This window comes from Acipenser ruthenus, unplaced genomic scaffold (genome assembly GCF_902713425.1).
Source record: "Acipenser ruthenus unplaced genomic scaffold, fAciRut3.2 maternal haplotype, whole genome shotgun sequence".
NCBI classification, from domain to species: Eukaryota; Metazoa; Chordata; class Actinopteri; order Acipenseriformes; family Acipenseridae; genus Acipenser; species Acipenser ruthenus.
The window spans coordinates 2,892-18,662 of record NW_026707775.1 but is presented as its reverse complement, the minus strand read 5'-3'; the positions used below and the strand labels follow the sequence as shown (position 1 = coordinate 18,662).

The 15,771-nt window shown below is 37.7% G+C and overlaps 1 protein-coding gene across 1 annotated transcript; it reads left to right on the top strand.

Moving 5' to 3' along the window:
• Positions 1-223: 223 nt before the first annotated feature.
• On the top strand, positions 224-13,876 carry LOC131728292 (A-kinase anchor protein 9-like; the record flags this gene model as incomplete). The annotated part of the gene is made up of 3 exons (XM_059019356.1): positions 224-450; positions 8,975-9,137; positions 13,650-13,876. Coding segments are annotated over 3 exons (617 nt in total), but the record flags the coding sequence as incomplete, so codon positions are not given.
• Between the last annotated feature and the right edge of the window lie 1,895 nt (positions 13,877-15,771).

The following is a 15,771-nucleotide window of genomic DNA, read 5'->3' as shown; positions in this document are numbered from 1 at the left end:
TTAGAGATGCAGCTGTGTTTTTGTTATTGCCCTTGTCAATATTTTCTTCCAGACCTACAGTTTCAAAGCATGGGTCTTGCAAAAAATCAGCATGCAGGGTGAAAATAGCAACAAAAAAGAATAATAATCATCAACTTCACAATAGTAAAAAATGCAAGTAGTTCTTATCATCAAAAATATAAATGCTGTTTATTAAAAATAATCTACATTTACTACATTCCAGATGTTTCCTCTGAATCCTGCCAAGGCAGTGATGCAGGTGGAGATGATGCTAGTGTTTGGTCTGGAGAGACGGATGAGGGGCTGGAGATGTCGCAGAGGCTTGCTGACGGGATGTTCACCGGGGCGGAACTCGACCTTGAGAACGAGGAGTTTATGGTGAACATCAGTACCCGGCTTCAAGTGGCAGTAGAAAAACTGTTGGAAGCCATCACTGAAACTACAAATCAGGTAAGTCAGCCTTTGTCTGACTTGACCAGGGTCTAAAGTTGTAGAAATGTTGTGATTGTTCACATGTTTATGCTTTACATATCAGTACAGTAGTACAATAGCTTGTGCTTTACTTGCTGGGGATTGTTCATTTGTAATTTGAGCGCAAGAACCTTTAACCATTAACGTACAACCTTAATGATTTCTGGAGATTATTCCCTTAACCCTTTGCTACCTAAGCAGAATGACCATATATACGAATGAATATGATCACTTTGTGTTTTTAGCGCTTGTAGTTTGGCAACCTAAAACCAGAAATTAAAACCCAGTATATCTACAGAAAGGCATTAAGTATCTATTTCCAATGATATAATGTAATGTGTTATATTTTTTTCATATAAGCCACACCTCCCAAAAAAATATTGAAAAATGTATAATAAATAATATTTTTAAAAACTGCCAATTTTGACCTCTTTCCAAGTTATATAGCTGCACACATATGAGCGGCTCAATTTTCCAAGGATTTAAAATAAAAAAAATCAGAATTGAAGTATCTTGTACAGTTGCAGAGATACACAAGGTTTTACGATGCATGGTATTTTATGAAAAATAACTCTGAAATGGCAAACACAGAGCAGCTCTAAGACTTTCCAAAAACTAAGAAATAGACTAAGAAATACCACACAGGATGTTGAGTAATTCCATTTTTTTTATTGAAAAAGAAGCAACTTACAGCTTGACAAAACTTTTGATATCAAGATTATTTTCAAAACTAGAATAAATAAATCACAGACAGAAACAAAGAAAAAGAAAACTAATAATAATTATAATAAAATACATACTAAGGATGGGAATTTCGAATAGTTTCCTATTCGAATGCACAGGGGCCAACATTTTCGTGTATTTGAATACCTGAAATAACGAACAAAAGGCATATACGTGTGTACTACAGCAGACAACATAAAAAGTGTAAGTCGCTAAAGTTTAAGTTCACTCTTCGGAGGAGCTGGCCGGGTTCACAAAGTGTACAAACAATGTCCAAGACGAGATTTCTTTGTTCAAGTTACTTTATTCAATAACCTGTAAATAATTCAAAACAAGGATACCTGGTTGTACTTTTAATGGTCAGTGCAAATGTTGACGTTACTCCATCCATTCATAGAAAGTCAGCAGTAGATGTTTTACATTGAACTGCAGTCCAGAGTTAAAAGAAACAAAAAATAAATAAATAAATAAAAAATACTTCTACTTTTTTTTTTTTTATTAGTCATTGCGTTGTTCTGCTTAGTATTTAGTATGTCTTTATATTCATCATAAAGCTAAATTAGCTTTCTAATTTCACCTTTACCAAAGTTTGGCTTCCTTTTCAGCACTTGCTATATCCATTTGTTTACAAACTTAGTTAGTCGTGCTCCCAGAAGCTGATTCATGACTGCCTAGCAACAGCGACGGTGTGCAGTCATTACAGGGGAACTCAAGCAGGGGATCTGTTAACATTAGCTGAAAACATGGCAACACAATTGGCAACAATTTCAAACAGAACACGTTTACTGTAGAACTGTGCTGTTACAAGCATTGCATGATTAATTAGGGTCCTTGTGTTTAATATGCCATCCTCATTCACATGAACGCGCAGGGTTTAAAACTCTTTGAACACTTGTCAAGCGGCAGCATTTACTAGTAGTCCAAGTACATACCTTTCAAATGAGTTGTAGATCAGCAGTCCTGGACCGGGACCGGGGTAGAACCGGAGACACTGACACTGATGGATATGTGTCTAGATGAATCTGCAGTGAACTCAGTTAAAGTGGCATTGTCTGTGATGAGTCCTCGTAATTATAATATTATATGTCCCTCCCACCCTAGCCGTAAACCAGTTATGTGGAGATATGGCCCATAGTCATGGCTATAACCCACGCTAAAAAAACAAAACAAGATTAGTGATCGATTTTAAAGCACCCCAACAGCATAGAGTTAAAGTCAGTCTCCCGTAAAAGAAAAATAAGGCTGCCAGTGTATTCTATGCCATGCTGTAATCAAAAGATAAAAAACTCTCTCTGCTACTGTACCAGTTTTACAGCCTACATATTAGAAAACATATTGGAAGGTCATGGAAATCTGCTTTGTTCTCTGGCCCACGTATAGTAGTAATACAGATGGTTGTCTTGTATTTTGTCTGCCTCTAACCCCTTAGTGCAAATTGAAACAGGATGTAAATCTTATTGAGGTATTTCAGAGTACTCGTCATACTGTTTTGTTAACATATTAAATACAATATTATCAGTATAAAAGCAACTATAAATTAAATTACAATGCATCATGTGTACCATTTCAACAAAACAGCTGTAGGTGCAAAGTGTCCATATGAGCTTGATTTGTATACTTGAACTCTTCTCTTATGCAGAGTTGTAGGGTTTGGAACTTTTTCACAAACTTTTTGTATAGTTTAATATTCTTCATTAATAGTTAACTTCGAGTGAAAGGAGCAGTTTAGTATGGCGCGCCAATTGTACAAAAAAAAAGTGCCAGAGGTGTCTTAATGTTCAAGAACACATCTGCTCTTTACAGCAGGTTTATGATTATACTGCATGTTTTTAAGGCACTCCCTTAAAAATAACTTTAAAAGGAACACACGCCTTCTCAATGAATTGGCAAAACTAGAAGGCTTACCTAACACAGCTGTGTGCTTGCTAATGAATATGCTCATAGATCTATTAATAGCTAATGGGTTCATATTTAAAGTATTTTGAGGGAGTGTTATAAAAAACATTATCAGTGACTAGAAGCCTCAGAAGTTAGAAGCCTTACAAACTTTTTATAGAAACAAACATCTAAACAAGAAAATGTATAAAAGCATAATAACTTGTGTATTATGTCTGTTATGCGTACTAATTATGCAGTTATAAAAACAAAGGCCATGATTATATAACACAAATGTCCTAACTTTCGCAAGTAACTCCCCTGCTGGTGCAGGAATGTGTTTAATCGTCATGCTAAATATTGAAATGTGAAAAATGCCTACAAGAAGGCTTTTCAAAACTGTTCATTTGACCAAACGACAGCAAACAGTAGAGCCATTATTTTCCAAATTGAGTTTGTTTAGCTTATTTGTATGATACTGTACGAAGTCCTACATGGGGAGATGCAAACCTGTCAGAACACTATGTAGGGTTTTATCTTCTCTGACGTGGAATCCGATTCCTGTCTGACAGGCTTTTTTCAAAGGGTGGACTTTGCAGTTCAACCTGCCTGAAGGTACAGACTAGGCCACGCCTTCCTTCCCTGTAGACCTGTATCCTGTATCCACTCATTGCAGGAAGCGTTAAGCTGTGTTTACCTGCTTTGGTGAGAAAATCTACTTTGGAAAGTAACCTCCTATATATTGCCATTTTTACACTCTGCTGGTTGTTGTGTGAAGTAGTTAATAACCAGTGAGTTTTGTTTTTTTCTTTGAGCTGCTGCTGTTATGGAGACCTGGAAATATTAACACGGTTACTTTTGGACTCCCAGAGACTGGCTGTTATATGCAGTGCCTGGGAACTGCAGTTGATCTCTGTGTTGTGTTTATGATCTAATTCACTGGCTTCCAAACTGAAATCATTCTGATTGCTCTTTTAACTCAGAGTTGATTGAGAAACTTGTTGAGAGGAAGGTCTGGAAGCATATTTTCCAATTAGGAAAGTTTTTATTTTGTCAAACTGCAAGCTTCAGTGTGACTTGGATCTTTTATCTCCTGTATTTACCTGGGTCCCGCTGCACCTTGTGATTTGCCCATGTGAATACATACTGTTTACTCAAGGCTCTTCCTGGCAGTTCCATAGAGACAGTTGCTTAGCTCTGCAAGGTTACCTCTTTTCAGTGTGACGAACTTTGGGCACCTTCATATTAGAAGTCACTTTCACAAATGGCATTTGCCTCTACAGCTGGCATTGAAGCAGAAGAGTAGCATAGGATTCCAGCAGGGCCTTATGGAATGGATTCTTTTCGGACGTATTGGAAATCACAAACGGGAGGCTTGTGGGTGGAGGGCCAAGATGAAGATGTATATGAAGTTGAAACTCGTGTGCCTTTGCCAAGACCATTTCCAATTCCAACCAGCTTAAATGAGAAAAATGCAGTGCTGGTGCAAACACATATAACTCATGTCAATCACAGAAGCAACGGGCATCTTCTTAAAGTTGTCTCTAAAATATCTTTACCTACTCCACCTTACTCTGTAAGTATAAGGATTTGTACCAAATGTACCAAACAATATATAATAACCAAGAATGTTTGCTATTCTGTTTAACACATTCCTTAACCTGTTCATGAATTTAGAAGAGCTGTAATGCAATGTATTGCAATTTAATAAGTTATTTTATATTCAGTGTTTCAGGTTTAGACAAGAAGTGGTATATGTTTTGGAATGATTATTCTTCTCTTTGTGACTCACCATTCTGTTCTTGCTAACTTAATTTTAAAATGTGGGTTTAAAAAACAGTTTTGTACAATTGGCTTAACCCCCAAGCTAGAATTGTCGCTGTCACTCATTTTAAATCATTCTTACAAATGCAAATTTGATGTTGTCTCCATCTGGAAAATTCCAAAAATGAAAAAAAATAAATTCCAGAGGTTCAAGTATCGGTATATAGCTAGGTCCAAAGTGATTCACTAAATTGTGTCATGTGTGGTTCACGATGCAGAAATCCAAATGTATTATAACAAACTTGAATAACTTGCTTTGATATTAGTACTAGGCATCACAATATATTTTCACAGATCATATGCATATTAATATGAAGAATCTTCAACTGTAATAGAAGTGTTTAGTTTTAATATTAAAATGGCTGTGTGTCTTCAATCTACCAGCTGTTGTGTTGTGTAACCATTGACTATTGACGAAGACAATGGGCACGGGTAGCATTTCACCCTACCGGTTCTTTAATATTACAGGAGTATCAAAGTATTATGCCATTTATTTTTAGGGGTTATGCAAATAGTGTTTTGGTTGAAAATAGGAATTGTAGGTGTTGCTACAGAAGCACTATTGAATTAACATTATAATGAGTAAGGCTGGGGCGATGCCTAATTTTTCACCACCGATATATGTTTTCCAAAAAAGCAGATACATTGATTCATCGACGTTATGAAAGGGTAAAACCGTTTTTTTTTACTGCAGTTATACATGTGGAGCTGTATATTACTGTGCAACATTGCTAGTGAAGGTTTAAAAACTATTATACTGATTCAATTACATCAGTTTGTGCATATAGTTATAAAAAAATTAAAAAAAAGATTGAATAATTTTCATTCCTTATCCATGCTGATTTGTGCCAGTTGGGGGTCAAAGAAAATCCATTAGTTAAAAATAAGTTTGAATCCATAACAAGCAGTTTAACAACCAATCCAGAGAACATCATAACTAATTTACAAAAAGTTAACACTGTCCACAGCAGTTCAGTAACAGTATTGTCCATGGCTTAGATTTTATTTTTGTTAAAGAACACGATAGCGTCCACATTTTTTAGGATTCAGCAATGACCACACTGTAAGCTGGTGAAACATGGATCATCAAAAGAAGCTATCAATAGCGGCATACCTTTTTCGTTTGGCTCATTCAGTTGGCTAAGGTTGAAACAACGTGACAAATTGCACAAAAGTACCTTCCGTACACTCTCAACATCTTTACTTAATGGTGTAGCTGGACTATTAATGTCAATGTACGGTAATTTTGTATCCCAGTGATGACGGGGAACATACAGCCTGCAGTGGTGTTTCTCTTTCAAGTACGAAATGTAACCATTACCTAATGACCTGTAATCTCTTATAGCCTGAATTACCTGAGCACTTCATATCAAAACTGCTCCTTTAAGACCCAAAGGAAATCTTTTGTAGCAAAAGTTTAGGTTTCGTGGTTGATGAAAAAAAGTTACAAGAAATAGATGTCTACAATTATTTATTTCAGAATTTTTTTGTAAAACTCCAAAAAAGCTAATTCAGAAGTATTCATACTCTGACAAGGAGAGTGAAATTAATAACTAGTTGAGGCACCTTTTAGCAATAATAACCTCTTTTAAATGATTAGGGTATTTGTCTGAGCTTTTGGCATGATTCTTTAGTGATTTTTGACTTATTGGTAATGACAGCAATCATCCTATGCCTAACCCTTTTATACGCTCTAGGAATGTTCACCTACAATCAAGCATATTCTAGATTTTTGTAGAATTTGATTCTGCATTATCATATTGAAATTTCTAGCACCTTGTAGACAATACTATCATAGCATCAAAGGGTATGAATACTTCTGAATTAGCATTTTTGGTGTGTTGCAAAAAAAATGCTGAAATAAATAATTGTAGACATCTATTTCTTGTAACTTTTCCTCATCTACAAATTTTCCTAAAATTCTTTGTTTTTGAGAAAGTTCTAGAAATTATAAATTTCCATTGGGGTATGTAAACTTTTGACTACAACTGTGTGTGTGTGTGTGTGTGTGTGTGTGTGTGTGTGTCTATATATATATATATATATATATATATATATGTATATATATATATATATATATGTATATATATATATATATATATATATATATATATATATATATATATATATATATATATATATATATATATATATATATATATAATTATAACGGCACGACAACTGTAGTAATGACTGTGGACTGTGACATTTTGTTTAATGTCTCAATTTTTGTAAGTATTCAAGTGAAATTGTGTACTGTTCATTATGAACAGCATTACACAACTGTGTAATTTCCAATACAAAGATGACCATTCTGTTACAACCTACATACATGTTCAAGGTTTGTCCATTTCTGCTAAACAAAACCACTGCAAACATTAATCTCTTCAGTTAAAAATCAACAAAACAAACCCAATGAATGACACTATTTTATGTCCTTTCAATGATCTCATTACTATGCCACACATACATCAAATTCAGTTTCCAGCATATTAAACATGAGTGTGGCTTTTGTCAACAAAATAAATAAAAATAGCTCAAAGGGTTTAAAACAAAGGTTACTGTTAGAAATGTTTGTATAATTGAAAAAGAAAATTACACAAGAAATACATTGTGTCACTTCACGTGTGTTTATATTCTAATTATCTTTTACAATTCACATATCAATGGTCACAAAGAACAGTGGTCTTTCTTAACTTCTAAAGCAGCCCCTTGTGTCTGATGGATTTTGTTCCAACTGAGCTCTCAGTTACTTAAATGAACACTCAATTGAACAAACAATTTGGTTAATCACATTTTTATACTATTCTTCAGCTTATAAGTAGGGGTCTACTTAAATCGCGGTAAATTTACGTATTTTTCACGGGTATGTTGCGGAATAAAATTAGGATTTCGCGGACATGTTTAAACATTAAATAAACCTAAGTAGACAGTATTTCAGAACACTATAAAGCCTAAAAATAGTGGTACTTGCTTCCTTACTAAAACAGAGTGCTGGCATTTGTTAAAGGCGTGTATGCAGCATCCCCTTTCAGTTGACATGCCCATACATTGAGACTGCCAAGTCAAAACAAAGAAGACGTGGCTATTCGGGTCTAAAATTCCAACTGTAAGCAGCAGGTTGAAGCGAGGTGGCTGTGCTGGGTCGTTTTAGTACTGATTTAACTTGCAGACAGGAATACTACTTGTCTGCGCTGAATTTGCCAGTTTGCTTTCTGAAAGCTGCTTTCTGAAATATACTTTGCTTTTTTGTCATCCATTTCTACTATTTTCCCTCCAATGCTGAAAACTAGATTTTAACAACCTAAATCAAAACAATGCAGCGCCAACTTTGTCCCGCCCCCTCCTGCACAGTACAGGTCACATAAAAGCAGTAAAGACGCACTAATAGGCTGAAAATTTAAATAGTAAATAAGAACGTTAACTGCTTTGAAGAATTTATTTTGTAAATGTTACTTGTGGACATTTTTTTTTTTTTTTTTTTTTCTTAAGTGCAATGCACACGGGACGGCGAAGGAATCAAAAAGGGCTATCTGCAGAAGGAAGATACGTAGTTTGCGTCACTTGCGTTGTGCAGTAGTTCATTTAAACAAGTTTTCTTTTTTTTTCCTCTCTGTACTTGTTTGTATGCATTGGCCCCTAAGAGGTGAATTTCGCGGTGACCCCTCAATTTCACGATTTCGATTTAGTCCATACTTATAAGAAGTTGGAGATTTCAAGTTCTGTTCAATTTCATACATAAGAATTTCATACATTTCAAATCATTCAACTTTGATTAGGTCAATTGTTAGTTTGAGTGTTCAATAAAAAAATTGATTTGGAAAAAAAGAAACAGCAGACACAGGGGGTCCCCAGGACCAGGATTGAGCACCACTGATCTAAGGCATATTAGGCTTTTTCAGAGAACTTTTGAGTCCTCAGCAACCCACCCGTTCTTATTGTCACTTAAAACATAGTTATTTGTTTGTTTGTTTATATATATAAAAAATGTGTTTTATTTGGGAAAGTTAATTTGAGTCCTATTTTACACAAGGTAATTGCAAGTAAATTGAAAAAATATTGTTTGCGTTTTGTTTTTCAGCTTGAACATGCCAAAATCACCCAGATAGAGCTCACGCGCGAGTCATTCAAGCGCAATGCTGAGATCAGTGAACTTGTGAAACGTCAGGAGGAGCTGCAAGAGAGGCTCAGTGAAGAGACCAAGGCCAGGGAGCAGTTGGCATTGGAACTCCACAAAGCTGAAGGTTTGTCTGACATATATACACAGTTAAAACTATACACACATTTGATTTTTCAAATCTAAGTATTATAAAGCAAATGCAAATCCTGTAAATAAATAAGAAACATTTTAAACCAAGTTCATTTTAGAACATGGAAAATAAAATCCTTAGGCCTTTTGGTGTAATTTCTTGATATGAGTAATTGATCATCCTAAGACAGTGCTCCAGTCATGTGACATTCTCTCCTGACAGTATAGCTGGCTACATTGAATTTTGTTGTCCATCAAATCAGCGGTATGAAGGTCACTTTTGAAATCAGGACTTAAGAAGTCTGTTAAGAAGGGGAACAAGACTAAAAGGCTAAAATATACATAAGAACACAGAAATTGGACTATGGAACAATGGTCAAAGGTGCTTTGGACGTTGATGGATGGACGACGACACCTGTGCCTTCTGCCAGTTCTGTTGTCAATTCAACACTTGTCGTCTTTGTGTTCCTTAAGGATATTATCTTCAAAGATTGCTCATCCTTGTTAGACAGCTTTTTGGGTTGTTATAGTAGTAGAAAACACTAATGGAGGCTTTGAGTAAATTGTTGTTGCTCATAATGCATCAGAATAGAAAAATGCAACATGTCTAAGACTTTTGCATAGCAGTTTATATTTAGGAAAAGTCACGAACGGACATGCGCATTACATTCCACAACGCAGAGTCCCTAATTTAAATTTTAAAATCCAAAACATTCAAATTGACTGGCTTGTTGCTTCTAGTGTTAAAAGAAGCACCAAGCAAACATACATTGTATGTAAAAATAATGTGATATCTTGTAACAATTGTAAGTCGCCCTGGATAAGGGCGTCTGCTAAGAAATTATTAATAATAATAATAATAATAATAATAATAATAATAATAATAATACAAGAAAAATGGGTAATTGCAACAGCTGTTCTACAGTACATTATTTCTGGTCACATGCACACTCTGTCACCATGGTGCTGGTCCCAAAGATTACTGGGTAGAACAGAACCATTAATTGTTTTTGAATACAGTACTGTACTACTTGGCTGAGTTAAATTACTGTTAATCATGCTTCTCCGCTGGGTAAAGTTTAAAACAACCCAGGAGCTCCTGACCCAAATGCAGAAGAAAAGGCATCTGAAGTAGTGCAGTAGCATCTGCCAAAGAAAAAAGTTATTGAGACCACCAAACGACCATGTAAAAGAGGACCTTATAATGTGTATGACCCTTCAACACAAGCCAAAATAACCAGGTATGCTACTCTATGTAAAAGCCAGTGCCATTCAGAAGTTTTCAGTCGAACTGGGTCCTATCTATTTAAAGACCTCGTGTTCATCTTTCAGTGTGCATTAAAGTTTGTATTATTGTTGTGTACTACTGTATACTAGTAAAGTATGTTCCGTTTTCCTTAGGGATAAGATTGTTGCTGTGTACCAAGATCGTGTGCAAGCTAATGACAGATCTGAAAAAAATAAACACTTACTTGTTTTTGATGTGCTGACAAAGTGGTGTTTTTGTTTTTGTTTTTTATAAAAACACTTTCGTGATTTAATCTAGCAGGCCAAAAGCGCAAACATTTGTTGCCGCAACAATGTACCTTGAGGGCCATTAGCGAAATTTATCTGCCGCAAAAAAATTCTGTTTTACAGTATTTATTTTTGTTATGTTAACCTATTAATTGTAGTTCAGGGGGTGGGAGCTAGGCTTCTCCTTACACTTTGATCTCCTGTCATCAAGCAAATCTACTTCCTATTTAAACCATTCGTCGAGTCTCCGATCTGCAACAGAGAATGTTCTGATACAGACAAGAAGTTATCTTCGAAAACCTCTGAATTCACGGAAGAGATGTGCAGTAAGTACTCCATACTTGATTTTTCTTTTAATCTTTACGCTGAAAGAAATTAGCTGGAGGTCAGCTTGGTTCAAAACCAAAACGTTTTTTGACTACCATAAATCTTTTTCAGCAAAAGCAGCAGCTATTTTTGCATCAGATAACCGCATCATCGACTGGTTACAACCTGATTTAGATCTGTTCAACAGGATTTTCAGTGGTCTCAGAGCTAACGCATGCGGGGGGTCTGCAGTTCCACTAGCTTCTCAACCTCTCTCTGCCCGAAACTGCCATAGCATCAGCCTCCTCCAGATCAGCAATCTGCATCACTCCTCCCCACTATTCAAACAGAATCTCGATCCCTAACTCCATCCATTCTTCAGCCCCACCTGAGCAATCCCCAAGGGAAGACAAATTCGGGCGAAGAATCAAATATACAGGAGGAAGGCAAATCTGCAACAATTTCAACTTCGGTATATGCTCATTCGGGCAATGCAAAAACTTCCTTATGTGCAGTTTCTGCGGAGACACACTTTCTAAAGCCATCTGCCCAGTAACTCAAAAGTGACTTTCTCCAACACTTAAAGTCTCCACTCCCATAATATTTCCATTTTAACACTAGCACCGCCATAGCCGCTTTTTGAACGGCTTTTGCAATTCAAATTTAAATATCTCTGTGTATGTTATAAGCACTTGCTTCTTCAACCGCCAGACCCGCAGTTTATGCGGCATATTGAAATCAATACAGTATAGCCGTCTGGGCTCCTGTAATAAAATCAGTCATTGTGAAAGAACATATTATAATCCTGTTGAGTGCTTGAAACAATGATGAAAGTCATTCTACACATCATATGTTATTATTATTATTATTATTATTTACACTACATTTCTCATGCAGAACGACTGTGCCACCCTGAGTGTGACAGTGCAAAAACATTTTAAAAAATGTGCATATTCTAAGCTCTCTGCACAGATCAGTGACCATCGGGACTGATGCTGAACGAAAGCCAGAGACTGTTGCATTTTACAGCGCAAAGAAGTACGGTGTGGATATACTGGATCAAATGGCACGGCTGTATTCTGTCAAAGGTGGTACTCGCAGGTGGTCTGTGGCTGTTTTTTATAATGTTTTGGACCTGGCAGCCATCAACGCTTTTAGTTTTGTACAAGGAGTGCACCGGCAACACAATCACTTGGAGGGACTTCATTTTGCAGCTAGCTCTGGAGCTATGGCAGAAACATTTTGATAAGAGACACGAAAGCCGGCTGGTAAATGCCCATCAACCTTCAGCCAGTGCTGCGCCCACTGACACACGGAATAAAAGACAATGCCAGGTTGCTAAATGCAATAAAAACTGAACTTTCGATGTCTGCACCCATTGTGAAAAGGCAGTCTGTGGCAAATGCACTGGTACAGTTGAAAAGCGCATTTTCTGCGTAGATTGTACATAGAAAGCTGTAATGGAACTCTGAACAGACAGACAGAGACTTTGAACTGTCAATACGGTGTTTCTGCTCTGAAAATGTTATCTATGATGTTCATAAATAAAAATATTGCATTGTATAAGATATTTGTCAACTACTTAATTGATGGACCAGAAAACAGTTTTTCAGTCGGATCCCTCCATTCTGCTATTCAAGAACCCAAGACAGTCTCTTAAATAAATAAAAAAGGATTTACGTTTCCAGCTCCCCCGTTTCCAGTCTACAGGATTAACCCTATCGGTATCACCACTTGAAAAATGTCGGGGGGAAAAAGCGTCTCATCATAGACTTGTCAGCACCATGGGGATCGAGCAACAGTAGCATCAACTCGCTTATTCCTCACGATCAAGTTTATTGTCATTACCAACGCAATTCATTCCATTAAATTAGCAGGTTGTGCTTCCTGGTTAGCAAAAGCAGATATATCGGATGCATTTAAAGTAATGCCAATCCATCCATTTCTCTGTCACCTGTTCGGGATTTGCTGGGAAGAAAAAAATATTTTTCTACACAATTAACTGTTGGCTGCCGCAGCAGCCCAAAATATTTGCTACTCTTTCAGCAGCTTTATGATGGATACTTCAATTCATATCATGTTCCATTTTTGCTCCACCTTGATGATTTTCTCGTGATCTCTCCTTCCTCAGATCCACCAGCAGAAGCAGTCACCAATCTTAAAAGTATATTTTCAATTACTTGCTCTTTCATCAACAGCAAAAAACTTGGACTCCTACATCAATATTTCATCAGAAGCTAGGAAAGACATTAAAATGTGGTCTGCTCTCAAACAGCAGTCTGTTCTATGATAATTTCATTTCAGCACCTCATGACCTGGCTTTATTTACGGATGCTTAATTTACAGGATTCGGAGGTCTTTTAAACAATCAATGGTTTTCTAGTACATGGCACCTAGAAACCAAAAACCTATCACCGCATTAAAATCCAAAGCTCTTCTTGAAATGTACCCAATAGTTGCGGAAGCACGTCTATCGGGTCACCTTTGGTCAAATAAATCAGTACTATTCTTTTGCGATAACAAATCTACAGTTCATATTGTCAATAAAGGCTGTTCCAGTTCACCTCTTATTATGCAATTACTGCAGTGGTTAATATGGATTTCAGCATCAAAATTTTTTCTAATCCAAGCCCGCCATCTACCGGGCATTTATAATAAAGCACCTGATGTTCTTTCTCGTTTACAGATTTCCAGATATCACTGTCTGGTTCCTACAGCTCTGCCAACTCCAGCAGTGACACCCCAATTCAACCAGCTAATTTTCAACTGAACCCAAATATCAGTGGACTACTCAATGCAGCGCAAGCATACATGGCTGCAGCACTTGCTCCTTCCTCCATTCAACCAGGACTGGATTGTATGAATTTTATAATGCACGCAAAGAACTCTTGCACCAGCTACAGTCAAATCTAATCTGTCAGGAATACAATACTAATTTCGCTCAATGAAAACTGTATGTTTAACTACATTTTTGTTTTTTAAGATGCTCAGAATATGCATTTCGTTCTATTGCCAGCTTTCCTATGCTGGGTATTCGCTGCAGTGATCTCACACTCATCTTAGATTCCCACTTTATCCTCTTCCTGTGCATTTCCAAAACGGATCAGCTTCAGCAAGGACAATTTATTCAGCTATCAAAATGGACTCGTATGCCCATATGCTTCGTGCATATATATCGCAGAACGTAAACCTATTTCAAATTCTGACCTCCTGTTCATCGATTCAAGCCGGACTGTTCTATCCAGACATTGGTTCACATCTCATCTGTCCATGTTGGTTTCCAGAGCAGGATGTCCCCAGCAATTCTATACTCCTCATTCATTGAGAATCGGGGCAGCCACATCAGCAGCAAGAGCAAAAATTAACCAGCTTCGAATTAAAAATATGGGGCGCTGGACCTCATCAGCAGTTGAATCATACATATGTTCTTCCCCCATCTGAGATATCTTCTGCACAAAAGTCTATTGCTAGTATGTCCAGAGTGGGGTCGACCCTTCTGCCGGGGCCACCAAAGGTTTCCCCCTAAAAATAAAGGGTTTTTTTTCTTTCCACTGTGCGGAGGGTCTTCACATAGTTAGTGGGGAGCCAGTTACTAACCTTTTTTGTTATGTTAAATGTTTCTTTCTTTCTTTTTCTTTTTTTGTATATGCATTGGCATTTTTGTGTTTGTCTGCACTCGTAGGAATCTTTAGCGGGGAGCCTGGGGTCCATCCTTTGGGGGGGTTAGTGAGTCGCACTTCCACAACCTTTGTGCAAGCTACGCTTCGCTTCCTTTACCTGCCGAGGGAGGTTCTCCGTGAGTCAGAGGGGACCCCGGCCAAACCCAACCTTTTAGCATCTTTTTCGCTATTGCTCCCCTCGCAATCCAAACATCTAAGCTTATTCTAGATAACCTCGCAGAAGGAGCTCTTCCTTTGTAACACAGGGCAATCTTCTCGTTTTAGGTTCTCTGGGGGTGCCTCTCCGCCCCAGCTTTTAAAGTCTATAATTCACCTCATCGACGGCAGCTCTCAATGAGCCAGAGTTCCACTTTCTTTCTTCTTTTCAGGTTCTCAAGCCTCTATTTATGTGCAGGGCCCCCCAAATGAGGAGGACCCCTATTTTGTATGTCGGGTCTCCCAAACGGTGGAGACCTCTCCTGTGTGTCGGGTCCCCCAAGTGGAGGGACCCCCCCTTCTCTATGTTGGGCCTTCGCAAACGGCGGGCCCTCTCCTTATATGTTTTCAATCTTTACTGACTCTATGTCTCTGGGGGTGCCAGGCACCCAGTATTGGAGTTAGCCGCATTACGACACAGCCCTCTCATAATCTGCTGCGGTGACCTCACCATGACGCGGACCTCGTCCTGCCGAGGGCTTGGTTCTAACAGTGGGTGGCTCTCCGAGAAGTCAGGCGACATCTCTACAGGTAGTCTTGCTCCCGCCCCGTGAAAGACTTATGGTGCCTACACCTTCAATAGTTATTTCTAACGTGCTTACTGCACAGGTGTGGTGTAGAAATACTGGTTAAGCTGCCTTAATTATTACTGTATTACTGGAAATATTAGGTAGTCGTGTGAAAAGTGCAGTCATGTCTCCTAGAAACTAAAAACCCAAAGAAACCAAAGCTGCTTTTACAGACAAAAATCAGTGGGCCATTTTCACCATATTTAGCTGGGCAAGCACTAAGCAGAGTGCATAAAAGGGCAGCAGTGTGGAGTAGTGGTTAGGGCTCAGGACTCTTGACCGGGGGGTCGTGGGTTCAATCCCAGGTGGGGGACACTGTTGCTGTACCCTTGAGCAAGGTACTTTACCTAGATTGCTCCAGTAA